Source organism: Crotalus tigris, unplaced genomic scaffold, assembly GCF_016545835.1.
Source record: "Crotalus tigris isolate CLP2741 ecotype Arizona unplaced genomic scaffold, ASM1654583v1 scf7180000017726.370058, whole genome shotgun sequence".
Lineage (NCBI taxonomy): Eukaryota > Metazoa > Chordata > Lepidosauria > Squamata > Viperidae > Crotalus > Crotalus tigris.
This window is the reverse complement of record NW_024096594.1, coordinates 212118-239474: the sequence shown is the minus strand read 5'-3', so window position 1 is coordinate 239474 and position 27357 is coordinate 212118. Positions and strand designations below refer to the sequence as shown.

The 27357-nt window shown below is 41.3% G+C and overlaps 2 protein-coding genes across 6 annotated transcripts; both read right to left on the bottom strand.

Moving 5' to 3' along the window:
• Window positions 1-48: 48 nt before the first annotated feature.
• Window positions 49-13053, bottom strand: RDH5 (retinol dehydrogenase 5). 5 transcript variants are annotated; one of them, XM_039339017.1, is made up of 6 exons: window positions 12873-13053; window positions 10458-10526; window positions 4480-4806; window positions 1930-2188; window positions 1426-1589; window positions 49-348 (listed from the first exon to the last, which is right to left on the bottom strand). In XM_039339017.1, exons 2-6 carry the CDS (start codon window positions 10480-10482, stop codon window positions 125-127), a joined length of 999 nt encoding a protein of 332 aa, XP_039194951.1. In that variant the 5' UTR covers window positions 10483-10526; window positions 12873-13053; the 3' UTR covers window positions 49-124. The 5 variants fall into 5 exon arrangements, with proteins under 5 accessions (XP_039194951.1, XP_039194952.1, XP_039194954.1 ...); XM_039339018.1 differs by lacking the exon at window positions 12873-13053 and having other exon boundaries at window positions 10458-10749; XM_039339020.1 differs by lacking the exons at window positions 10458-10526; window positions 12873-13053 and adding an exon at window positions 8284-10191.
• Window positions 13054-14113: 1060 nt separating this feature from the next.
• Window positions 14114-26211, bottom strand: BLOC1S1 (biogenesis of lysosomal organelles complex 1 subunit 1). Its single transcript, XM_039339023.1, has 4 exons — window positions 25861-26211; window positions 23136-23208; window positions 16037-16169; window positions 14114-14610 (listed from the first exon to the last, which is right to left on the bottom strand). Exons 1-4 carry the CDS (start codon window positions 25919-25921, stop codon window positions 14500-14502), a joined length of 378 nt encoding a protein of 125 aa, XP_039194957.1. The 5' UTR covers window positions 25922-26211; the 3' UTR covers window positions 14114-14499.
• Between the last annotated feature and the right edge of the window lie 1146 nt (window positions 26212-27357).

The following is a 27357-nucleotide window of genomic DNA, read 5'->3' as shown; positions in this document are numbered from 1 at the left end:
CATACCACCCTGTGAAACCAGATCTGGTGAGACAACAACTTTCTTTGAATAATCTTTTTATTTATTATTTTCAGGAGTATGATTTGTCAATATTTAGGCCTCAAGCTTGATCATGAGGCAGCTTTTAGCGCACCCGCTGAGCTGGCTTTGGTAAGATGATAGACAGGGAAATATCCACCAAAAAGGAAGGTAGATAAGAGATTGGCAGCCACAGAAACTTAGCATCCCATCCTGCACTGTAACGAGAGCGAGGGTGCTTGGCTTGAAGGGCGTGCTCCATGCAGTTTGTCACTTTGCTGAGATCAGAATCACAGATGATGTTCATGATGAACTTCTGGACTTTCAAGTCTATAGAGAGATGGAAATCATAGAAATTAAACTTTCGGCCTAATAAGAGGTTACTGTTACTGTTTCAGGATGTCTTTTGCCTTAATGTAAGATACTGACTCTTCGTTAGCTGGTCCCGTAAAGCTAACACTTGACTTCTCCTAGTCCAGGGGTAGGCAACCTTGGCTCTTTTATGACTCGTGGACTTCAACTCCCAGAATTCCTGAGCCAGCATTGCTGGCTCAGGAATTCTGGGAGTTGAAGTCCACAAGTCATAAAAGAGCCAAGGTTGCCTACCCCTGTCCTAGTCCTAAATTAACAGTCTTCAATCAGATGGTCCTCAGACAACTAGCTAAAGACAGGTGTTTAAACTCCTGACAGTATAAAATGATGGGGGTTTAATTCTTCTGATGGGCACCATGTTGGGAAAAGTGTTTTCCATTCTGTATTTAACCAACAAACTGCAAGATTTTACTCAAATCTTGGCTGGGATGCAAGACTAACCAGCACAATTATTTTGGTGGTGTTAGGACAGGTAGGAAGTTGCACATGCAGATGCAGTGGTCTAGTATCTACATGCTGGCGCAGTGGTTAGAATGCAGTATCGCAGGTTAATTCTGCTGACTGCCAGGAGTTCGATTCTCACAACTCAAAGTTGACTCCGCTTTCCATCCTTCCGAGATCGGTAAAATGAGGACCCAGATTGTTGGGGGCAATAGGCTGACACTGTAAACCGCTTAGAGAAGGCTGTAAAGCACTATGGAGAGGTCCATTGCTGTTGCTATGCTATTGAAATTTAGGGGCTAAATACCAAATTTTGATAGCTTTTTTTTAAAAAAACACAAAAATAAGGATGACAATGGGAGCAAGGCCTACCCAAAAGCTCTTTTCTTTTTTTTCTCCAGAATGTTTTCAGTCACTTTTTGGCAGGTTTTAGTGTTTTAAGTATGGGTATGGGAAGGAAATATCTTGTTAAACCCTGCAATATGGCTATCGCCACGATGCGTTTCTTTGGAAGAGGTTTTACAGAACATGGCTTCAAACGGGAGTAGTTTCCCCCCTGCTTCCAACCATATTCTAGTAGGCCTCAGTACTCACAATTGTGAAAGAAATTTTCACCATAGCTCCGCTGGGCTTCAGGGCTCATTCGATCCCAGTAGTGCCGTAGGGCAACCTCTATTGTTTCAAGATTAGTCATGGCTGTTTTGAAAAAGCCTGGCTCTACAATGGAGACTTTTACCCCGAAATGATGCATGTCCCTCCTGGGGAAAAAAAAAATATTGTGAAGGATTGAATCATATTCTTTATACCTATCTGTAAAGATCCATAACATTTCTTGAGACCCCAATAATGGGGTAGTTATTTGTTGCCACAGATTATGCATGATCAACATGCCTATTTAGTGATAACTTTCCCTCTCTAGAAACAATGGGCACCGTGAAATCTTTGAAAATGGGGGAAACAGCCCGGTCTGGTTATCGCATGGGTTGCAGAAGACATCCGTTTTAATAACTATAATTGTTACGCTAAGAGCAGGCACCAGGGAGACTCCAAAAGGCTACTCTGGACCTGGAAGAATGAGCGCATATCCAGCCCACCTACCTGAGGCTGTCAGAAAAGGCCTCCACTGTGTATTTGGAAACGCAGTAGCCACCACCATTGGCTGAAACCCGCCCCAGGACGCTGGAAACATTGACTACTCGGCCACGTGCTTGCTTGAGCAATGGCAGGAAGACCAACGATACCTCGATCATTCCAAAGGTGTTAACAGACATGACTTTGCGATAGTCTTCCACGGTCATCCATTCTGTGGGGCCAATAGAGCTGCCTAAACCTGCATTGTTCACCAGACCGAAGAGTCCTGGGAGATGAGAGAGAGAAAGAGAGGGATATGAGAAAAATCACCCTCCTGTTCACCAAACAAACTGCAAAGGGCTTCCTCTTCAAATACTGTATGGTGCAGTGTTTTTCTGTTTATGCTCCAACCTCAGTTGTAGGGAAGCCAACCGATCATGGCCTCGTGTGGCCCCAGTTTCTCCGGTTTGTGCACTCTGCGGCAAGCCAGGGCAAGTAGATGGATGCAATTCATAAAAATAATCTTTCCCTTACCAAGAGACCTGTAAGAGACCTGGACCTATCTCTGATCCCACATCCCACATTGGATCATTGGATATAAGTGGGACAATGCGTGTGCAACTTAGATGTAGGATCAGAGATAGACTGGGAATTCTGTTAATGTAACTCCCCACTCTGTTGACTAACAGAATGATGGACTGAAATGAAAGCTGGACTTGGAGTTGGTGCTAAAGGGTTTCAAAATCTACTCTGGTTGCTGGTCTGTCTGGAAGAGTTCAGGAGTTCATAGGACTCATAACAGCTATAGGTCTATCCCAGCTGGGAACACGTAATATAGGTCATGTGTTTGTGTTGGAATTTTGTTCTGAATATCCAAGATGGTCAGCAGGTGTTGGGGGCATCTCATTTTTTTTCATTGTCTTGGATGGATCACCGTATGATCAAGGTTGAATTAGTGGCAATGGACTAATAGTCCAAGATTCCGAGGCAGCATGAAAAGATTTCAGACTAATTGCACTAGTTATCCATTATCCATGATTAAGGTTAGTATATGGAACATAGAGCTTGCTAGATCTATCAATATTGTTGCTCTCAAGAATTTTGTTTCATCCCTTTTAAAGGTAGCTCTATACTACCTCAGCGATTCAAGATGCTGAGCTTTTCAGATGGAAAGCTGACAGCTTGGGTTTCACGTTGGGGTGAACTCCCATCCTTGCCCCAGCTCTTGCCCATCTAGCAGTTCGAAAGCATGCAAATGTGAATAGATAAATAGGTACCACTTCATTTGGAAGGTAACAGCGGCCTGTACCCCTCAGCATAGTCATGCTGACCACATGACCACAGAATGGTCATGTCTTTGAACAACGTTGACTTGCTCAGCTAAGAAGCAGATGAGCACCGCCCTGTAGAGTTGGATACAAATGGACAGGGGAAACCTTTACTTTTATACTGCAGGTATAAAGCACCAAGGCAGCCTAAGAGTGCAGGTGAAGGAAGATCTGACAAATCAGATAAATGGGCAGCAAAACAGCAGTGTTCTCCCTGAACATATTGCATAGGCAACCTCATGGCCTGTTGAGTTTTGTTTGTGAGGGAGGTACCTAGTACTCTTCTACTTCTTCCTCCTCTCAGACCTCTGGAGGACTTATTACAGTATACCATTTTCTATAAGGGATTTTTTTTTTTTCAGATGAAGGCATCTTTGAGCTTTCATCTGGATGTCGTCTTTGGTATACAGTCAACAGTGGGGTGTCTTGTCGCTTTTTTGTATATAATAGATTGGTTTTATGATACAGGAGGACATGGATTGACTCCTTGAAATGGTACATTCCACTGCTTGTGTTCTGGATCCTTGTCCAACTTAGCTTGTAACCAATGTTGGGATTCAGCCAGTTCGTACCAGTTCGGCAGAACTAGTAGCTAATTTTTTTTGTTGCCCAGGCCCAGAATGGACTTCTGGAAGTGGCATCCACAGAGAGAACCGGTTGTTCACATATTTGAATCCCACCTCTGCTTGTAACGTAGCCTGGAGCTTACTAGTGACACCTGGTTAACATCATGAATGCCTCTCTGAGGGAAAGCAGGATGCCTCCTTTGTTTAAAAGAGGCAATTACTAGGCCATCTTTAAGAAGTTTGCCCTGAATTTCTCAGAAATGGGAAATTACAAAAAGACGCTAGCTTCCCATAGTTGGGTAAGCTAAGAGAATGGTGACTTTTCAGGATGAGACAAACCTGATCCAATTAGATTCAGGGCAGGCTATGAGGTTGAGACTACTTTGATGGATCTGCTGGAAAAATCTGATTTTGTTGGGATTTCCAGCGAAGGTATGGTGAACTAAGAACAGCTTTATGAAAGCAGGCCCTGTGACCACAACAGAAATGAAGAAACTGATGAATTCTCAGAATTGAAGTCCACATGTCTTTTAAGTTGCCAAGGCTGAGAAACATTGGCTTATAGGAATAGTGTATTGAGTATTTATGTAGGAAAGCTGAAGGAGTTCAAACAGCTGTAATTCTATTCCTGGTTCCACATACTCTCCTGTCTTTCCTTTGATACCTGCTGGGGTGAAACTCACCTTTTCGACCCACTTCAGCTTTCACCCATTCCACTGCTTTGCAGATGCTTTCGGAGCTGGTAACATCAATCAGTGTGGTGCGCAAGTTTGACGAGCTGGTGCGGTCCAAGTTATCAGCTCCCTTCTGAGTCAAGCAGCCTGCCAGCACTCGGAAACCCTTTTTGTCAAGTTTTTTGGCTAGCAAGTTCCCAAAACCCGTGTCGCAACCCGTGATGAAAACATACTTGTCTCTGAAGTTGCTCAAAGTCTGCTGGTCACGGAAGAACCAGACCACAGCCCAAACCACACTGAAGAGCAGAATGCAGCACCACATTGCTGGTTTAAGGCCTGCAGAGATGGGAAAGGATTAGCAAAAATAGAATGGGACCCCAGTATCACCACCTTGTCCTCTTCCAAAAGTTCAAATGGCCCTTATTTAATTCAATCCACACATGTCACATTATTTTGTCAGGGAGAAGCAATCTGAGGTTTTCTATTTATTTAGGATCATGACTTCCATCAGCCATAGTCAATACAACCAAGTGGCCACTCAGTGTCTATGGAGATTCTCAGTCATCCAGATCATGGTTGTTTGAAAGGTGGTTTTCCAAAAGGCAACTGGACTTTCTTGGGTATCTTTCTTTGAAAACCTTTCACTTCTCATACAGGAAGCTTCTTCACTGCAGAAGAAGCTTCCTGGATGAGAAGCAAAACATTTTCAAAGAAAAAAACCCAGAAAAGTCCAATTGTCTTTTGGAAAGTCTTTGGGACAAGTGGCCACTCATTAAAGGATTTGCAGTCCTAAAGAGATGGAGATTGTGAGATTGTCTGAGCCAGCATCCATCACTAGGCTTCTAGTGCCAGAATAATGCCCTTGAGGGACATTGATCAAGCTGCTGGTATTTAAGCAACTGTATTCATTCTCTTTAATAAACATCTATGCTAATTGAAATAATGAGAAACAGAGCTACTCCAAAGCAGTTAATGAATCATCAACACAATTTGTATTTTGGAGAGCCTTCCAAAGAGGGAAACTAGAAATGAATTTGTTCTCACTCAACAGCCTTTGTGTTGCAAATAAATAAAAGAAATGCATGAATCTGATCCAAATTAGCACTGTACCATGATGTGGAGTGAGGGTTCAATCTGTTGATTTGGTACCCAAGTAAGCGTGGACTTTTGTATTTATTTCAAATAGGGGGGAAATTGCTTAATAACTCCAGGGAGATGTTCTCCTGAATAGTAAAGATCAAATGTGTTTCTGCCTGGTTTAAATTTGGGACTCCATTTTTAAGGCCCAAACTGCACCATTCTACCATCAGTGTCATCTAATTTGTGACACTTAGACTTAGAACAGTGTTTCTCAACCTTGACAATTTTAAGGCATATGGATTTCAATTCCCAGAATTCCACAGCCAGCAATGCTGGCTGTGGAATTCTGGGAGTTGAAGTCCACATGCCTTAAAATTGTCAAGGTTGAGAAACACTGACTTAGAAGAATTATTACACACAACTCATTAAGTCTAATTCAGTTCCTAAGAATATGATATCCAATTTTCTCTCAAAGGGAATACTAGAGGACAAGACTCTCTCCTCCAGAATTCCAGGTTAAACTTTTTAAAAAGGTTTAATAGGGCAGTTTTGTAACTGGCTTTGGTCCCGCTTAATGTGTCCAGCTCTATGCTGCATTCTGGTAAAGCTCAGGAGGAGATTAATGGATTAAATTGACATCTACACAAGTTGCAAATAGCATACACTTTGGGTGGTTTTTCTTACCCTGGAATGGATCACAACTTTAGGGTCTCCCATTCACATTAGGATAAGGATAATTCTGCAAGAATATGTGTCACATATCTTATGATCTTAAGCTAATGACTTTACTTGAATGCACATTACCATGAACTTTTTTTGCATGCACTTGTCAGTAACTGTATTTATATAAAATGCTAGAATATAGAGTTGGGAAACATGTTGTGGGAACCCAGCCACCTTCTTAACAGGTTTTGTGAAGCAGGACATCACATCGGGGTACTTGTTTGTGCTATATAGCATGTTGTACAGATTATATTTTATTAATATAAGTATAGCATTTTGCATGCTGGGTGAACAGTCAACCTGATCTGGGTTTAATCCTGCCAGGTGCAATTCATTACAATGCGGTTCAAAAATCTAGCTGCTAGTTAGAGGGTGACATTGACACCAACACACGCATACAAGGCTATAGATGTCAAGAAATTGTGCATCCAAATCCAGTCAAATTATTGTGGCCTCTGACTTTCTTCCCTATCCCTGACAGTTTAAATGGAACAAAAATAACATAAAGAAACATTTAATGCACCAATTCTATTGACAATTTCCTTATTTTGCCAGATTGGGCTAGTCTTGGCTTCACTTGGCACAGGAATAAAGTAATAATTTTCCATTAGAGCATGAGAGCAAAGATGAGCAAAGTAGAAATACCCAAAAGATGGATGCAAGATGCAAAAATGGCTTTTTGCTTGGCTGAAAAAAAAAGTACATTCTAAATCTGTCCGCATTTACTACTTCACAAAAAAGCAGTGTCTCCTGTTCTTCAATCAGGCACATTTCTTCTCTGCTACTACAATTAATTATATGCTCTTTTTGCACTCTTTAGCACATCATTAAGACAATTTTTTCCTTCCCTTCCTCCAATGAAATAGAAAGTATTTTGATTTGCTAGTTCTTTATTGGCAGGAATAGATGCCCATTCATGATTGGTATCTCTCTCTTCGATATCTCCATGTTTCACTCAATCACTGTGCTTTTTTTTTTTTTGTAAACTGCCCAGAGTTAGTCAGGCGAGATGAGTGGTGTAAAAATTTAATAAATACATTCTAGAAAATGTAAAGGTTAGGTCAGGGGTAGGCAGCCTTGGCTCTTTTATGACTTGTGGACCTCAACTCCCAGAATTCCTGAGCCAGCCATGCTGAGGGGAAAGGGAGAGGTTTCCAAGCTGAGCCATGCTGGCTCAGGAATTCTGGGAGTTGAAGTCCACGAGTCATAAAAGAGCCAAGGTTGCCTACCCTTGGGTTAGGTGAAATAGGTATGTATATTGTCTCCACTCCATTCCTGGCCTATTCCAGGGATGTTACAGTGTCAATCTACCTTCATATATTAATGCATTCAATAAACAGATCTCTTTGTATTTTAGGATCGGGACCCAAAACACAAACATAATACAGGTAAAGAAAGGAAAAACTGATTGGCAGAATGAGCTCCACCCATTAATGGAGAACATAACAAAATGATTACTCTTTAAAATGCTCGAGAATGTTGCTATTTTTCCTATAATCCACTGTTTTCTTTTAATCAGGCTATAAGCTGGAATGCTAACAGCTCTTCTCCTCAAGCAAACCAAAGGAGACAAAATTCTGTAAATCAAGTAGAAGGCAAAAGAGATAAGGTCCAGTTAAAGACATACACTGGCAGAAACAAACACTACACCGTATTTTAAAGAAGAAATGCTTTTCCCCCCCCTCTTAAACAATCACTAATTGCCCCCTTTCCTTCTGAAGTTTGAATCTGGGATTCCAATTTCCCATTTCTGTTTTCATCTTGCGCCAGATCAGCATTTGATTCCTCACATAGTTCCTGCCTACAGAGCAAAGTAAGAAGAATTTTTTTTTTCAGATTGGTTTTTTTTTTCCCCTTCAGTTTTACCCAGTTTTCAGCCTTGACTATAACCAGCTGAATTTCCTGGCTTGTAACATCCTATTCCTCCTTGGCTTACAATCTTGCAAAATGAAAAATATAATGAGTCAATTAGAAAATTGACTCATTGGACGCAGAGCAACGTCAACTCACCTCCCGCCCCTGTTGTTCCTCCTTACCTCTCTGAAGATAAGCTTATAGAGATAACTTGAGCAAACTGCACAGTCAAAGTAATAGCAAATCCCTACCCCTTTAAGAGCCTTTAGCTTGCTTAGCTTCTGCTGCACACAGCAAGTATAAGTTCTGCTCCTTGTCAAAGTCCACCAGGGGCAGAAGCAGAGCCCTTCCTAATCAGGTCTCTGGTGGAGGATGCCAAGGGCGGCGATTCAGCCCAGTGTTAACTCTTGCTGTTGCTGCTGAAACATTGCGCCCTCCAATGCCGCAGGCTCCAATTCAGTCTCTTGAGAAAGCGAAGGTGGAGAATGAAAAAGTCAAGACTGAGCCTGTGTGAAGAAATGGGTTGAAGAAATGAATGTGTAGACTGGAAAATTTTCCATTTTCTTGGAAAATGAAGCAGGCCAGAATGGCAGTCAAAGATAGTCAATATTCAAACATTGACTCACTCATTTATAATCCCAGGAGCACAAACTTAGTTGTGTTCTGTTTCAGAATTTCATAACAAAGGAGGTAGATGTAACTGAGAGACTGCCTCTTTCCCAGAGTCCCCAAGAGAGTTTCATGGTTAAGACCACACACACAAACACACACACACACACACACACACACACACACACACACACACACTTTATTATATTCTCTTCCTATCCAGAGCTGGCAGGAAGTCATGCTGACTTAAATCTTATTGCCTCTGCAGCTTGCCCTTGATACACCTCGAATGGGTCCATGTTACACTATTATCTACAGCTTTTAACTTGCACTATTCTAAGGGTTCAAGAGTCTGGTAGCATCTGAGATTGACCAACAGACCTTTTGATCACCTAGGGGCAGAAATGAATTAGGTTTTTATTTGTATCTTGACTGCCATCGAGGGGGCCTCTGTATTTGTGCAGCCACTGGAATAATGGTGTTGAAGAACTGGGCTTGGAGAAGGGGGATAAACTAAGGAGATCAGAATGGGCACTATAAACTACCCTAAGAACATTTTTGCGGGAAGAGAAATTGAGGAGCTAATGCTCTTGAGAGCAGTAACTACTAGGAAGGGAATTATCTTCTGGGCAGGCTACATTGTATAAGAGATAATTCTTTTGAATTACACTTCCAAGTAAGCCAGAGATAGGCTAATCAATTTCACACAGTGTGTTAACCAGCCTATCTTTTTTTTTTTCAAGTGACTGTAAAAGTTGGAATGCTGGTGTTCCTCAGGGGCAAAGGGCGTAGAAGGGCATAAATCATATGGGAAGGGGTGATTCCACGGGAACCTGGCTATACCAACTAGAGTCACAATTTTGCCAACAGAACATGTCATTTCAGGCTACCTCCCCATGTGCATCAATGTTCTCTACTTTGCTTGGATGTAGTATCTGGAGGTGAGGTAAGATGGAAAAACATCACTTTCAGAGTGAAATACACACACACACACAGAGAGAGAGAGAGAGAGAGAGAGAGAGAGAGAGAGAGAGAGAGAGAGAGAGAGAGAGAATTCTCAGGCATATTTCAGCAGGAACCCTGTGTTGAAAACCCTTCAACTATTTTAGAATGATTTGGGAACTCATTCCTTGTCTTAGTGCCATTATAAGCAAACCACTCCTTTCCTCTTATTGAGAGCTCATCAGAAATACGGCTCTAAATAGATGGAAGTTAATTCGGGGTTATGCAAGGTGATGTACATATGTTCTTTATTTAATTTCTCTTTCGCATCTGCCCTACCCTTTTAAGGACTTGGGAAACAAAAATTGAAATTTTATTCTTAAGAAGGGAACAGGATGTCAACGCTGCTAACATCGGATATTTTGGCTTTGACAATAGATGGAGATGCAGCCATTTTCTTCTTTTCGCTTTTAGAGTTAGATGATGCTGGGGAGAGGGGGAGGTGCATGAGAGTTCAGCTAGACATAATAATACTGGACCTAGTGTGAGAATCAAGGTTATTGAAATAAGAGATGATAAGAATTGGTGAGCTGGAGAGCTGGAGGGAAAGCCCGTGCTTTAAACTAATTGGGGAATGTGATTTATGACTGTTAATTGGAAGAGGGAATTATGCTTTGATACTATGTGCTCAAGGAGGGGGGGAATTCAGTTTTTGGCTTTGATTATGTTAGTGCCGATGCTATGCTTCTCGAATAAAGATTCTTTAAGGTAAATAATACCTCGAAGTTCTTTGAAGAGTTTCATCTGTCGGAACCAAGACACAGGATACACCAATTCCCCTCTGCTGGCTGCAAGAAACCATCACAAGAAGGGAGAAGATTGCTGTATTCTCTTGAATACTCCAGTATTGATATATCAGTAATTTACTCCTGTTGAGTTGCATAGCATCACTTCAGGATCAGTATTGTAACCCGTATATAGATAGTTGTTGACTTGCAACCATTTGTTTTGTCACTGTTCAAAGTTACAATGGCACTGAAAAAAGTGACTTTATGACTTATTTTTCACATTTATGACTGTTGCAGCATCCCCATGGTCACGTGACCAAAATTTGGACACTTGGCAACTGACTCATATTTACAATGCTTGCAGTGTCCCAGGGTCATGCGATCCCCTTTTGCGACCTTCTGACAAGCAAAGTCAATGGAGAAGCCAGATTCATTTAATAACCTTGTTACTAACTTAACAAACAGCAGTGATTCTTTAACAAGTGTGGTAACAGGTCATAAAAAGGGGCAAAACTCACTTAACAACTATCTTGCTTAGCAATGGAAATTTTGAGCTGAATTTTGGTCATTAAGTCGAGGAATACCTGTAGTACATTTACAGAGTCTCACTCATTCCTGATAATGTCAAGGAGGAGAGGTAAAGAGAAATGAAAGCCAGGCCTCTTACAAAACCTACAAAGGATTTTATGCTTTTGCAGAAGAGAACAGAAGAGAGAGAGAGAGAGAGAGAGAGAGAGAGAGAGCGCTTAGAAGTGAAAAAGGCCTTTGTTGCTTAGTTCAACTTAGATTCTAAATTAAAGAGGTCTAAGCTGCTGAGCTTTATGCAAGTAAAGAAAGCAGCCATGAACTCTACATGTGTGAAAGTCCCTTACTGGTAAAATATCCTAACAAAATGAAGAGTAGGGTGGCTATTTTTGCAGCTCTATAGGGTGCAAGAAAAAAAAAATCTTTAAATCCAAGAAAGGATACTGAGATTTGCTTGTGGCCTAGAAGTGCGGCCTAGAAGTTGAGAGTTTAAGTCCCGCCTTAGCCATGAAAACAAGCTGGGTGACTTTGGACCTGTCTCTCAGCCTACCTCATCACACAGAGGTATTGTTGAGGGGAAAATAGGAGGAAGGGGCATATTGTGTGTGTTTGTCACCATTATAAAAATAATGACAGGATATAAATAAATCTATGACTGAAATGCCCAAGTATTTCAGCTTATCCAATTTAACCAGCAGAGAAAGGGAAAGAAAGGTAGATAACTCAGAAGTCAATTCCAGCTGGGTTTGCCTCTCCCTCAACAATCATTCAGCAACCTTTTACTGAGATATAGCTGAAGAAGCGATAAAGAACTGGTTTCCAAGTATGTTTTTTCCTGTCCTGGACATTCTTTTTTTGTTTACTGTCATGTTTGCTTTTTTTAAAGACTGTAAATATAGCATTAGGGACTCTCTTTTTATTGATATAGAAGCTTCCCTGGGAGTATTTCCAGCTGATATGTGGACATAAGTGCTTTTAAAAAAAATCATCTCAATTTCTTGCTTGGAACTAAACAGAAACAAAGTAAATCCATCCCTTGCTGCTTTTCAGCTACAAAGAAGGGAGGCGGTGGGAGTCCCCAGAGTTTACATTCCTCCATATGTTCCAAGTCTTTTCCACCTACCACTGAATGAATTAAGGAATATAGAAGAAAATGAGAATTAATAGCCTTGGGGAAATCCCAATTAATTTTCTCACCTCAGGGCTCATTTACAATTAATTTACGATTAGTTTGGTCTAGTCCAAGGGTAGGCAACCTTGGCTCTTTTATGACTCGTGGACTTCAACTCCCAGAATTCCTGAGCCAGCCATGCTGAGGGGAAAGGGAGAGATTTCCATGCTGAACCATGCTGGCTCAGGAATTCTGGGAGTTGAAGTCCACGAGTCATAAAAGAGCCAAGGTTGCCTACCCCTGGTCTAGTGATTATGGCCCCAGGCCAGAAAGCAGGAGCTGGTGAGTTCTAATTTCGCATTAGCCATGAAAGCTGGCTGGATAACCTTTGTTTAGTCACTCTCTCTCAGCCCAACTCTCTCTCAGCCCTCACAGGCTTGTTAGGAGGATAATAAGTGGAGGAAGGTGTGTGTTAAGTATGTTCACCACCTTGAGTTATTTATAAAAATAATCAGGCAGGACACAAACAAACACATTTAAGGGAAAGCATATTGGGAGCTTAAGCCCAGCGGTTGGAATCAAATGTGAATCTATGATTGAAAAGGATTTCTAACTCATCTTTGGGGTAGAAGGCTGAGAATCCAGTTCCCACTGCTTCTTTTAGAATGAGCAATATGGGGAGTCCTTGACTTACAACTGTTCATTTCGTGACCATTCAAAGTTACAACGGCAGTGAAAAAAAACGACTTATGGCCATTTTTCACACTTACGTCTGCTGCAGCATCCCCACAGTCATCTGATCAAAACTTGGACACTTAACAAACTGACTCTAATTTACGATGATCGCAGGGTCCCAGGGTCACATGAGCATCTTTTGGGATCTTCTGACAAGCAAAATCAAAGGGGAAGCCAGATTCATTTAACAACCAAATTACTAACTTAAGAACTGCAGTGATTCACTTAACAACCGCGGCAACATAGGTTGTAAAATGAGGCAAAACTCAATTAACAATATACATTTTGGGCTCAGTTGTGGTCATAAGTTGAGGACTACATGTACAGTCTGGGCAGAAAGCATTTGCATTCAGATACAAAAGCTGATGCACAAAAACACTCAAGATGTGTGGTTTCCTGATCTCCAAATGAAGCACACATGGAAAGTGTTTCCATATAAAGGTGTCTTGATTTGATAATTAGAAAGACCCATGATGTAACAAAACGCCTGGTTAAGCCAAAAGGTACAGAGATGTCATAAGGAACAAAGGAAAATAAATTATTTAAAATTTCACGGTCGAACTCTGCCCTAGGCTTGGGAGTCTCAGTACTGTTGTGTGAAATGCAACAAGAACTATTACGATCGTGGTGAGATGGGCAGAAAACAAATTTAATAAATAATCAGCATTATTATTTACTCAAAAGCTCCCCGATTCTTGCAGCTACACAAGCAGATGGAATGTACACTAAGTCAGGAAAAGGGAAGCAGAAGACTTGCTAGCTGAAGCCCACTCAAGCCAGAGATAGAACTGAACAGACTAAAGGCAACCCATTTGTGGAACCAGGGGAATATGGGCAGCTTCCTTGAAAGGAGGATATTTCTGGGCCATATTAAAATATCCAGCCTCCTCTACCACAAAGCTAATGAAGGTAGAGGCGACGCTCTAGAAATGGAAGCCGAACCCTTTTGGCATTCCAGGTCACGCCCCTCTCACCCAAGTATGCAGCACATGCCGAGTTAGGAGAGATTAGGACAAATTAAATCTGAGAAGGGTACCTTTGTTTAAGGCGTGCACAACCTCAGGGGAAGGATTTGAAAATTAAAAGAGGATGAAGAGGCCAGGCTGGGTGACCTTGTGAGAAAAAGCTCCAGCCACACTAAGGTTCTTCATCTCCACCCCATTCCTCTGTCTGAGTAAGAGAAGACAGCTTTCCATCCTTCTTCACATTTGCCCAGATAGAATTAAGCAGTCGACAGAACCGATACCCCCTCCAATGACTCACATCAACACTTGTAATTAAGCCACCTGTTTTTATTTCATTCTTTCCACGTTCGTAGCACAGACTCATCCAGCTTCCATGGAAAAAGCATGGCTTCTTTTCCTTCCTGTGGGTATGTGCATTCCCATGTCAAGCTGCTTCATGATTCCTCCCAGCTAGAGGCTGCCCGTGGATACTCAGCCAAAGCGCAAGTCAAAGCAAAAGGCCCAACGGCAACTCTTATGCCATCTAGATGGGCTGAGGGCAGGGGGGGCGCTTACTCGGTGCTGCAAAAGAACAGCCACCGAAGCACAGGAAGAAGTTGCGGGCAAGGACTCTACCATGATATACCTTCAGTTGGCAACATAGCGTGAGAGATGGAGCCCAAGCAATTCCGGTGACTGAGAGAATCCGGCCTCTGGATCAGGAAGTGGAAGGCTGCAGTTGCCCTTTGTAAACATATTCCAGAGCGGTGGCAATGGTCCGCATATCCATCTCAATACTCCGTGCCCAGTTCTCGACATCACCAATTTCCTGCCCAGAGAACAAAGTCAGGATCAAACACCTGTTCTTTGGCTTCTCAAAGCCAAGCATGCCTGGATCTAATTTTCTAGAGCATTGGTTCTCCATCTGTGGGTCGGGACCCCATTTGGGGTCGAACGACCATTTCTCGAGGGTCGCCAAACAACGCAGTCCGCCATTTTTTCCCCCTTTTCCTTAGCTGTGCTACTCCCTTTTATTCTATTGGCTTTTGAAAGCCAATAGAATAGACTCTCTTGAATAGAGTCTAATTCTATTGGCTTTCAAAAACCAATAGGAATTGTCCAGGCTGTCTCTGCCCTGCTGAGCCCGCCAAAAGTCCATTCTGCAAACGGTGCTGCACCAGTTGAGTAGTCCTCGACTTACGACCGGTTGAGTAATCCTTAGGTTATGACCGGTTGGGGGTTGCGGCATTAAAAAGGTTGAGAACTACTGTTCTAGAGCATCCTTCTGCTCTTACACTTAAATAACTTTAGATGGATTCAAGGATAATGTACAGAAAACAATTTACCATTTTAACAGAAGATCTTTGCTAGCCCCTTATCTCTTTCATTAAATACACTACAAGGCTCAATATTTCATTTCCTTATCTATTAGACTAGATCCATCCATCCATCCATCCATCCATCCATCCATCCATCCATCCTCCCCTTCCCTGCCATTTAGGACGAAGAATGTACAGATACAAATTCCACAAATGCACACAAACCACTTTTGTCCTTTTTACAGAATCAATATCTTGGGCAGCCTAGGACCAGTAGATGGCGCTCTCCCATTACACTCAGGATTAATCACAGCTTGAAAAAACAAATGTTTGAGAGATCAAATTAGCACTGTTTTGACAGTGAGCGGCTGACAGTGAGCCTTAAATAAAAATGTAACTACACTAGTGGTAGGATTTAGCCAGTTCGCACCAATTTGGCAAAACTGGTAGTTAATTTTTTGTTGCCCAGGCCCAGAACGGACTTCAGGAAGCAGCATCCACACAGAGAACCGGTTGTTCACATATCTGAATCCCACCACTGAACTACACCTGCTCTTCTCAGATGTCCCAGAAGTCTACCAGGCTGCTGATCCATGCCCAGTATGCTACGGTAGAACCAGAGCGCACACAAGGGTCAAAGTGCAATTTTAAATGGGGCATGTTGCTTTAGATTTTTGAAATAGAAAGTATAGCATAATTCATATTAAAGGCCGGGGGGGGGGGGGAGAGACCTTCTTGTGGAAATGCTTGCTATTTCTTTTCCCTTCTGGAGTTGCCTCTTCTTTCGTACCTGTGAACTAATGGCTCTGTATATGCTGAACCCCCTGTGATTCCCCCTATCCACACTCACTGAGCCCAGCCCAGTCCTTTAAGGTTGCCCTAGAAGAAACTGCATAATATATGAATCACTGTCATTCATACAGGCACTGTGCTCACCTTCAGAGCTTGATTGAAGTTTTCGACCATGCTGATCCACTGGCCTGTTTGCTTGGCAAACTGAGCAGCTTGGATCTGCAATGTCTTCACCTCGTGGTCCAGCTTCCTTTGATTCACATAAGCCTGGGCAACCCTGGGAACGAGAGGCTCAGTCATTCCTTAAGACCACAGAGGAGGAACAGAACAGGCTTCCTTTCTCTAAGCCCTCCATCGCCCTATTTTCTGTTCAAACTTTTCTCCATGTTAAGTAGCTTCCCAGCAGAGAGCAAGCTAATCCCAGGGGCAGAGGCAGGCGCTGGGAGCTTGTAGCCGGATAAATTCCCAAGGATATAGTAGATTAAATATCCAAGCAACATCTGGCAATCATTATTATATACTAAGAGCATCTGGATCCATTTGTGAATAAGGCAAAGTCAGATGAAACATTCAGCATGGTGAGGAAGCTGAGCCAATTTGAGTTGAAAAAAATTGCCCAAAGACGGGCAGCTATAAGGGAAGGGCAAAATTACCGTATTTTCCAGTGTATAAGATGACTTTCTAACCATGCAAATCTCCAAAGTTGGGGGTCATCTTATACGCTGAGTCGTCTTATACACTGGAAAATACGGTAATAAGAGGTTGTGATGAAGAGAAAAAGCAAACAAACCCGTAAGCAGCCAGGGTGTTTCTAAAAACTAGCTGCTGTATTAATGATATATAGAAATAAAATCATCCTGAGAATTCCTTTCACTAGCACCACGTTTTTAGAAAGCAAATTTTCCAGATTTCCCACGCTGGCTGAGGAATTCTGGGAGTTGAAGTTCACAAGTCATAAAAGGGCCAAGTTTGAAGAGCCCTGCCTAAGAGGAATGGAAGGTACCTATACAGAGCATATGGTTTACACTAAACTATTCAGTTACTTAAGCTGAAGTGAAAGATGTTTCAAAGACAAAACATCTGTGCTGGCTGCTACTGTGATTTGTTATAAAATGACATTATGTTTAAAGGGTGAAGTACTAGGCTAAGACTGTCTTTGCACAGCTGGATGGATGAGGGTCTCTTAAATGGCTGATAGTGATCATCTGAGAAAGTTCTTCTATAATTGCCAGAGGCTCATCTTGTGGAAATTCAGGATCAAATTTTTTTCTGTAACCATCCCAGTTCTCTGGAAAATATTCTCCACTGAATTGAGGGGTTTACCCTTTGCAGACCTTTTTAAATATGCTTATAATTGCTTTTAAACTCTCTTATTTTTAATTCTACTGAGGATCTACTGGAAAGCACCAAGAGACCTCAATGATCAGAAATATAAAGTAATCTGGTTTGTCCTCTCTGTTAATAGTTTTTAACAGCCATTCATGAATCATTCTTGCCTGTAATGAACTAGGTCAATTAAAGCTCTTATTTAACGAACTATGGTCTTCTAATATAATCCCTTCTTCAATCAACTGAGTATAGATATATGGGTGTCTGATGCTTAATCTATTATACTATTTAAGAACAAGTCCTATTGTCACCTACTGCATATTTAATGAACTATGCAACCAATTAAACATTTAATTGAACTGTGTAACTATTGTGTTCTATTCAGTGAATAGATGAATGTTTTATAAGTGGTATATTTTCACTTTTAATGTTAAACTTATATATTCTCTTTTCTTAACTTGAGATAATTGAGTTAATTATCAAACATTCATATATCTGACAGAAAATATACAATACATCTTTGGAAGAAAACAGCAATATTCTGATAATGGTAGCAATATTGATTGAAATGATACTTTTGATACTGTTTCTTTTCATAATAGGCTAATAAGATATTTTCATCATAGACATTTCAATGTACTTGTTTTCAGTTAAGAAAGGTTGATATATAAAGTCAATATTATGTGTTTATAAAAGATACCTGTGTGAGATGAAAATCACATATGTAAGCTACAATAGAAAAATCCATCTTGTGCCAATAATAAAAAGCTAAACATTTAAATAATTGTACTATATTTGACAACAATACTTTTGAAAACTAAAGGAACGCTTGTAGAGGTGTGACAATTATAGGGAAGATTCTTGAAAATGATTGTGCTAAAATGTGGTCTTATTTGATTTGTTTTTAAGATATTTGCTTGGATATAATACTTCTGATGGAAGGCTGCTTCACTAATCAACCAGGAAAAGTTAGAAGTCATATTTGCAGATATCTTTCATCATTTGCAACCCCTAAAAATTGCTGCAAAAGGCTGAAAGATCCCAAGCCTCCCTCCAGCCCCCCCTCCCAATTCTATAAGAGATTCAAGGAGGATTTAGTTGTTTCCTTTCATTTTTTCTTGCCTTGGAGAATCCTGGATGTTTATCTGAAAGAAAGGAATCTTTCAACTCATATCCAGACTGAATCTACAAATTAAACTTATAGAAAAAGGCTCTGAATATTGCCAGGCTCCTTGGAAGGAAAAAAAAAGTCATTTTGAGATGGATTTGTTAGATCAAATGAAATGTTTTTTTTAATACTCAGCTACAGAGGGCAGGGCAGGTACTTGTTTGAGCCCTCCTTCAGTTTGCTTTTCATCGCATTTAATTTAAATTGCTTTGTCCACTGAAGTCAGTGGCCCGTTAAGTGGGAATGGATTGTAAAACACAAAATACATACTGAAATAACTTCTGGGACTGATACAAGACAATATTTGTAGTTCAGGGTTGAACTGTGGAGGTCTTTGGTACTCTCTGAGCTTGGTTGTTTTTGTACAGACGTTTCATTATCCAACTAAATAACATTATCAGTGTGAGCAGAGTGTGGGCTTTGTTTTCTATTATATACTAGTGCAGGGGTAGGCAACCTTGGCTCTTTTATGACTCGTGGACTTCAACTCCCAGAATTCCTGAGCCAGCCATGCTGAGGGGAAAGGGAGAGGTTTCCAAGCTGAGCCACGCTGGCTCAGGAATTCTGGGAGTTGAAGCCCACGAGTCATAAAAGAGCCAAGGTTGTACGAGTGGCTTGCCCTGCCAGTGTTGATTGGAATGTTTTTGGTGCTTCCTTGATTAGGCTGTTGAATACTGTTAGCTTGTTTGTCTGAGTTGGCAGTTATAACTTGTGAAATTATATCTTGGTTGATTTTCTAATGAAAAATATTCATCCAATAATTTTATATACTAATCCATGTTTTGTATATGTGCCCCCCTCCCATGTGTGAGGCAACTGCTTTATTGCATTTCCATCCCATCTCACCCTCTTAAAGGCCCTGAAAGCATTTGAGAACTGATTATTTGTTTAAAAAAGCCAGGCCTAGAATTCATGAAAAAATTCTTTTTGTGGCTATAGAAATTAAAACATGAGAGTATTCTAACATGTTTACATGGAAGAAAAGTGTTGTTCTGCATAAAAAGGAAACTTTAAAAAGTTGTCTTGATTTTTATACACAGAAGCATATGCAAAAAATAACTGCCTCCATGAGGAAAGGGATTATGAACACAATATTAATCATAGGGAGATGCTTTTAAAGCTAAGATAATGTCATTTGAGCTTTTCAGGAATGGGAGGAAATTACTTTCTCATAACACTGCAACACTGAGTACCCAATAGACAAATAATTCTTTAAATACACTGGAATAATTAATGATGGCTTGGACTAACTGGATTTTGTGAAATAAACAGAAGAGATAAAGACTGACAAATGGTAAAGTTTCACTGCATTCTTCCACAAAATAACACAAAACAGTCACATTTCTATTGCATTGACTTCACCTCTTGGTAACTTCATGGACATGTAGTTTTCTTGGCATCAGTATAAAAAGAGGTCTATTATTCACCAGTAATAATAAAAACTACTATAGACAATTGATGAGGGCATATCTATAACTAGTGGTCAGGGTAAGTAAAAAAGGAGACCAAAAGGTAGAGACTTATTGGTAGCGTGTGGAAAGGAGGATGATCCCTTTCTTCTTGATTCCAAGGGGATGGAAATGAATCGGGCAGCGTTAATAAACTGGATCTAGAAGACTCTGAACCTTTATATGAAATATACCTTACAGTTCACTGTAAACCCTGGGAAAAGGAACCTCAGGCTTGCCAGGATATACCTCAAATGAATCCCCTCTGTAAAGGAATTTAGAATGGGCCTTAGGGAAGATAGGAAAGAGATGTTAAACAGGGACTTGGATAAGAAGTTACACAGTCCAGACACTGAAGCAGGCATAAGGAGGAATCTCAAAATATTCCAGCTTTGATTTTGTTTCATATTAAGGTGGAATAGAAAGAAACCTAGACAGGCTTTCAAGATTTTGAATACTGATGGATGGGAAAGAGGAATATGAACTGGGACACATTCTGGGCTATCCCAAACTAGAGAAGTCACAGGAGAGGGGGAGAAATGACCACACTCCACACTTTGCACAACAGTTCCATCTGATATTCCCGTACAAGTTCTGTCCTTGTGACCTGCTGTCACTATTAATAGAGGATGAGCCCCAAGATGAAGGAGATTCCTCACTGATTCCCAGGATAAGCTCTCCTGTACTATTTGCTATGAAATGGGAAGAGTGGGGGAATTTTACAGATGACTCTTTGGTGACTCTTGTCCACTCATCTTGGTAAGATTCCAGGCCCATCTTCAGTTGAGGGAAGGAGGGATTCTTATCTCCTACACATAACAATCTGTCTGGCTCATCTTCCTACATGGGAGGGAAGAATCATTCTGTTGGGGGAGACAGAGTAAAGGAATCCAGAGCTGATCTTGCAGAAGGCATGAAGAGCCAGTTATGCAGGGACTTGGATACACAATATGCAGTTCAGCAACTGCAGCACAGGTGAGAAAGAAAGTCAAAATAACCCTGCCTTGGCTTTGTCCAATGTAAAGTGGGAAAGAGAGAAATTTTGATAAGTTTTCAAGATTCTGTTACTGCAGTCTGTAATAATAAAACAACATTCTTAGACTCCAGGCTGCTTCTGTTTCTTGACCTGGCCTGTCTGGAAGGGCTGATAACTCTCTCCCTGCTGACTTTAGCTAGTATTATAATAAAATAAAAAATATGAGGCCATTGGAGAAGTCTATATGGCTTGATTATAGAGTAGGCAAGGAGAGCTTGCTTTCTACTCTAAGTTTAAAGGTACTAATGAGGAAGAGAAACATGGGAAAAGTTACTTTTATGTTCCATTATCAGGATCTCATATGTTGGTGTGGTAAAAAGTTATAATAACAAAAGTAGTCATTGCACACCGAGTTAGATGCAGCATTTCGGGGGGGGGGGAACCTACACAAGGCTTACTTAATCATTTGCTCCATTGTCCCAAAGAATTTCTATGGATCTGCGGTCTGTTGAAAGCCTCTAGGGAAATGCAGCCTGAAGAATAAAATTATAATTCCCACTCTCATCCATTAACCACAAAACTAAGTGGCGCCAGCAATTGTGGAAGCTTGTCAAGGACAGGAGTCATGCTAAAAAATGTTGCAGCTTCTACTTCCCAGCGTAAATAAACATTTCTGGCTAGAGGGTGGTCTAGTTTCAGTCCCATCCTCTTTCAAAATAACTGTTATATGAAAGGGTGAAGAGTGTGATACAGGCCACCAAGTGTTAACAGGAAATTACATCCTTCCAATCAGTATTGCAGACCTTGCTGAAACATACAACTTTTGCCTTAGATCTGGGGTGTCCAACTTTGCAACTTTAAGACTTGAGGATTGAAGTGATTGGCTGGGAATTCTGGGAGCCGAAGTCCACTAAAAATTGCCAAGGTTGGCCAATTCTGCCTTAGATGTTCTTATGTTACATGAATATTATTCCTCCAAGATTTTGCATCATATTGAGGCTAAAAACCTATGTATTTATAACACGATTACTTAAAATCTGTTGGGGGGGATAAATAGTCATAAGTTGCATCAATTTATATCTGAAATGGCATAATCAGGTATGACTTTTTTCTGCCTCTTTTTTAACAGGAGATTTCAAAGTGACCTAAAGATGAATCATGGGCAGCACAGAAGATATAAAGGGAAGCAATATTTACATGATACTTAAACTATAGAAGTCAGTGTTTTAAACTGTAATGTTGTGATTTATTTATTTAACCAATTTATGTGTTTGAGTGCGGGCAGCTCACAACACATTAAAAACAAGGAAAAGAACGGTATCAATGAAACATAAGGTGCCAAGGCTAAAGCAGTAAATCCAGTCCACATGGCTAAGACAACTGTGAGAAGTTCCTGGAGACAACTATCAAGTGACAGTTATAGAAAAGGACTCTCATATAAAAGAGAGGTCATTTTCCATTTGCATTCTTCTGCGTTACCACATGAATTCTACGAAGCTATTTTTGTTAACATGCAACAAATGGCGAGAATCATATTAAGTATTTATTTATATAGGGCTGTGAAGTTTAAAGCTCATTACACTATTTAGGCATTCTCACAAAAGTCCTGTATTATTCTTGGAATTAGTGAGATAAAGCTGAGTGGCTTGTCATATGCATATGCTATGTTTACAGTCAAGGCAGGAAGATTGAACTGCTCTGTCCACAGATTATATCATTCACATTACTGGCTCTTGACTATTCCCTTATAAGGGAACAATTCAGGAACCTAAAGGTGAAAAATAAGAGGGGCCTTTTCTACAATCCCAATCTTCTGCAATTTGATTCTTCCCCTTGCCCCAGAAATATAAGTGAATTATTAAATAATTTTTCTGTAAGTCTGCACAAGGCACTTTCAATTTCCCTTGGTTAAGAACTTCATTCCACGAATGCAAAATGAGTTTTCTTTGTTGAAATGAAGAACTGATTTGCCTTCATAAAGTGCTTTCCAGCCTTGAATGGAGTAACCATTTGTCATTAGAAATGAGAAGGTATCACTTTTCTGAAGCAGCTTCAAAGGGCTGATTCACTTAAGCACTCCTCAAAGCAAAGCATGTCTTTGAAAATTTGGGTAGAAACCTTATATTTTGGCAATACAAATTTCAAATAGGAGGCATGGGTCAGAGGGCAAAATATTCAAATTGAAGAAGGGCATCATAGATGGATATATTACAATATCAGTTTGATCTTAAACCTTGTACTGGATACCAATACCCATGCTATGTAATTTCATGGATATTTCATATAGTTTCAATCACTCCCCACTCCTCAATAACTACTTACCCAACATTAAGATGATCAACCAGGGCTTCTGTTAAACAAGTTGCTGCAGCAATAGCTTCTCGCCGCCGCCGTTCTAGAACGAAAGCAAATGTCTCTTCTATGACATCATTGAAGTCAACATATCTTTGAAATGGCTCTACAGCTACATTCTTGGTATGGGTTCCATGTTATGTCCTTGCTCTCATCGTACATTAAATTATGTGCTTGGAATACTGAGGTTCCCTGCTTAGTAGAGCATTGATTTTGTACAATCATATCCATCTCAATATTTTGAGACAGGCTTCAACCTCATATCTACCTAACCATGGCCCGAACATGCCTCAGGAAATGTTTGTTTTAGTGCCATATCCCCATGATGTTGCCCTTGCTTTTTTCCTCAGCTCACACCCGAAACAATTCAAAGCCAACTTTAGTTGATTTAGCTGTAAACTAGTGGATTCTCTCACAAATTTAATCAACCATATTATTGCTTATACCAGCGGCTCCCAACCTTTTGGGCACCAGGGACTGATTCCATGGAGAGAGGTTTTTCCACAGATCGGAGGGGGTGTGGTTTCATGTTCTGCCTGCATCTCACGGATGGGATTTTGCTTGTTTGTGTGGACTAGTTGCTAGCATGCTGCAACCCGGTACTGATCCACGGACCGGAGTTTGGGGACCCCTGGTTTATACAATCGGGTTGGGATAGGCCCTATTGTTTATCATTTCAGAATGCTACAAGCATCTGTTCTGATCACACAGTCTCCTTATAAACATGAATTTGAAAGAGAGCAGCCTATTTTTAAAACTTTTTTCAGAGTCTTTGGTGAGAAGACTATACTGTAAGTAGTCCCCAACTTACAACCATTTAGTGACGATTTGAAGTTGCAATGGCACTGAAAAAAATGACTTATGACCATTTTTCACACTTACAACTTTTGTAATCCCCACAATCACATGAACAAAATTCAGACGCTTGGCAATTGGCTCATATTTATGACGGTTGCAATGTCCCAGGGGGTGTCATGTGATCACCTTTTGAGACCTACTGACAAGCAAAGTCAATGGGGAAGCCAGATTCACTTAACAACCAGGTTACTAACTTAACCGCTGCAGTGATTCATTTAACAGCTGTGGCAAAAAGGTTGTAATATGAAGCAAAACTCACTTGTCTCGCTTAGCCACAAAAATGTTGTGCTCAATTGTGGCCATATATTGAGGACTGTCTGTAGCCTTACGCTAGATGGAATGCTGCTTCAAACTGGGAAAAAAACGCTTATTTTATTTTTATCCCAACTTTATGTTTATTATAAATAATTCAAGGTGGTGAACATTTCTACTACCCCATCTTCCTATTTTACCCACAACAACCACCGTGTGAGATGGGTTGGTCTGAGAAAGAGTGACAAGCCCAAAGTCACCCAGCTGGCTTCCATGGCTAAGTGGGGACTAGAACTCACAGCTTCCTGGTTTCTAGCCTGAGGCCTTAAAACCACCAGACCAAACTTACCAGATTTTACCAAACATTTACCAGTTGTGTATTGGTAATTCTGCCGCCAGTGGATGCATTACTCGCTTCTGCCAACAAGGACTTTTAGGGCTGGGGCTTTTATTTAGTGAAGATGGCAGTGCAATTCAGTCATTAGATCATGAGATGAGTGGTATAAAAATTTAATAAATAAATCCATCCATCTCCCTGGAAGTCCCAAACTGTTACAAGTCAAGAAGACAGAACTGGCTTAGCTGCCAGCACTGCCATTCCTTTTGCAAGCCTCCTACAAGATGCAGCCCACTACTCACAGCTCCTTTCTGCCTTTCCTTTCTGCCCTCGACCTGTTGGCTGCTCTATTTTTGCACATGGTTTTAGCCTCCTTTCAGAGAAGAAGAGGTCCAGAGGTTGCAAAATTTAAGCAGTTGATGCCTTCGAAATGTTTACTATGGTGTTCGAGTACAGGTAGTCCTTGACTTACGACAGCTCATTTAGTGACCGTTACAATGGCAGTGAAAAAAAGTGACTTATGACTGTTTTTCAGTTACGGCCTCTGCAGCATCCCCACGATCATGTGAACAAACTGGCAACTGGTTCATACTTACGACCGTCGCTGTGTCCCATGGTCATGTGATCAGCTTTTGCAACCTTCTGATAAAGCAAAGTCAATGAGGAAGCCAGATTCACTTAACAACCGGGTTACTAACTATCAACTGCAGAGATTCCCTTAAACAAGGGTGGCAAGAAAGGTCGTAAAGTGGGGCCAAACTCAACAAATGTCTAACTTAGTAACAGAGATTTGGGGCTCAGTTGTGGTCGTAAGTCCCTGCATTTATTTATTAAATATGCTGCCCTTCTCACTCTCCAGAGCGACTCTGGCCAGGCAGTATCAGGTTAACCCGGTAGTTCACACCACACAGAACTATCAATCCTGGGGGGAGGTTCTCCCAGGGTAGTTTGCTCGTCTGAAGGTTTGTGTGGTGAGAATACAGCCGCAGCCACACTCCAATTACATCTTCCGAAAAGGCGGGTTTTTTTTTTTTTAATTACGCTTCGAGCCCCGAAATACTTCGAGCCACTACTGCATCGAAAGCCACGGGTTCCTTCGCCTCGCCTCCTACCCCGGCCAGGCCCTCCTTTCCCCACAACCTTTGGCTCCAAGAAGAGTTAAAAGGTGGCGTTTGGGGGTGGGGGGAGAGGAGGGACGGCTGGGCATCTGGAGCCAGGCTTTTTCCCGAGGCTCCCCCGGCCGCTCACCTTGCAGCTCCTTCCGCTCGCTCTGCTTGGCCTGGTGCTCCCGCAGCAAGCGGGAGAGCATGGCCGTCCCGGAGAGCACCGAAGCGCCCGAGCTCCCCTCTGTCTTCCTCTTCGTCAGATGACTCCGGCGCTCACGTGAGCTGCTGGGCGGCGCTGGCAGAGCTCGGAGTCGGCGGGAGGTTCTCGGAGGTTTCCGCTGCAAGGAGTCCTGCTTCGCTCTTTCCCTGTCTAATGGCTGGCTGCTAGGACGGAGGCGGTTCGTCGGGAATGCTTCATCGGTGGCACATCTGCCAGTCACGCCGGTGCTGCCGGTACCAGCAAAGAATTTCCCCCCACTTAGAAGCGACTCTCAATGACTCTGACACTGCCAGCTCCTCTCTTCCCCCCCCCCCTCTTCCTTTCCCCCTTTCCTTCTTGCTTGCTTTCTTCCTACCCCCCTACCCCTTTCCCTCCCTCCGTCTTCCTTCCTTCCTTCCTTCCTTCCTTATCCAATCTCCTGGCTAGAGTCAACAGATCTTCAGTTTTGGCATTCGTGTGCTTAGGCGACAAAAATATATCTGAGGATATGTGCGTGTGTTGCATTTTCTTGTTTTGTTTTGTTTTACGGGGTGTGCGTGTGTTCAGTTAGAGTTGACACTAGGCAACTGTACCTGGACCAGTCCCTTCAATTTTCTTGGCAAGGTTTTCGGAGATGGTTTGCCCTTGCTTGCTTTCCAGAAGGAGAGAGAGTAATTGGCCCAAGGCTACCCAGTTGGTTTTTTACCTAAAGCAAGGACTAGAACTCCCAAGTCTCCTGGTTTCTAGCCTGGTGTCTTAATCAGTGCACCAAACTGGGTAATTTAAGGGTTTAACTTGGGATATTTTTGTCTCAAGGATCCCCCCTCCCATATTTATTTATTTATTTGTATAGAGGCATCTTTATACATTTTCCTGTTCTGTAACTTCCTACTGATTGCTTATTTTTATGTGCCTAAGTGGGTGGGAGGAATTTGCTCACAACAATTACGGTAATAGATGCATTTCTCTATAAAACTAATATGAGCTTCACATGTGCAAGCAGCGCTTGGATATTTTATTATTCCATTTACAATGGCAATATCCTATCAATATTCTTGATAGGATACATCCATAGAGTGCTGTATCTAGACAACAAGTCAAAAATTATATTATGGGAAATATCTGAAGCGAGCCTCTCCCATATACTGTAGATTAAATCTGCACTTAAGTTAGATCATAAAAGGGGAAAGGCTGATATCTCATGCTCATCAGTTTAACTTGCAATAAAAATATAGAACTTCTGTCATTTACTGATAGTTTGCAATTTACCTCATGTGAATGTATCATTAGAGAGATGATGAATTAACAGTAAATAATTTTAAGAAGCCGGCAGTAATTAGAACATGCGGGAATGAACTTGGCTGTTCTTATTAAAAAAACATTAAATTAAGAATTACCGGTAGGGTCTTGTCACAGTGTAATTGAGAGAAGATGATTAAG

Coding starts and splice junctions, on each gene's coding strand:
- BLOC1S1 (XM_039339023.1), bottom strand. CDS start 25,921: ATGCTCTCCCGCTTGCTGCGGGAGCACCAGGCCAAGCAGAGCGAGCGG. Junction 16,170..23,135: donor GTTGATCATCTTAATGTTGG/GTAAGTAGTTAT, acceptor TCTCGTTCCCAG/GGTTGCCCAGGCTTATGTGA. Junction 14,611..16,036: donor ACTTCAATCAAGCTCTGAAG/GTGAGCACAGTG, acceptor TTCTCTGGGCAG/GAAATTGGTGATGTCGAGAA.
- RDH5 (XM_039339017.1), bottom strand. CDS start 10,482: ATGAAACTCTTCAAAGAACTTCGAG. Junction 2,189..4,479: donor AGCTGAAGTGGGTCGAAAAG/GTGAGTTTCACC, acceptor CTCATCTCCCAG/GACTCTTCGGTCTGGTGAAC. Junction 1,590..1,929: donor GCCTTTTCTGACAGCCTCAG/GTAGGTGGGCTG, acceptor TTTTTTCCCCAG/GAGGGACATGCATCATTTCG.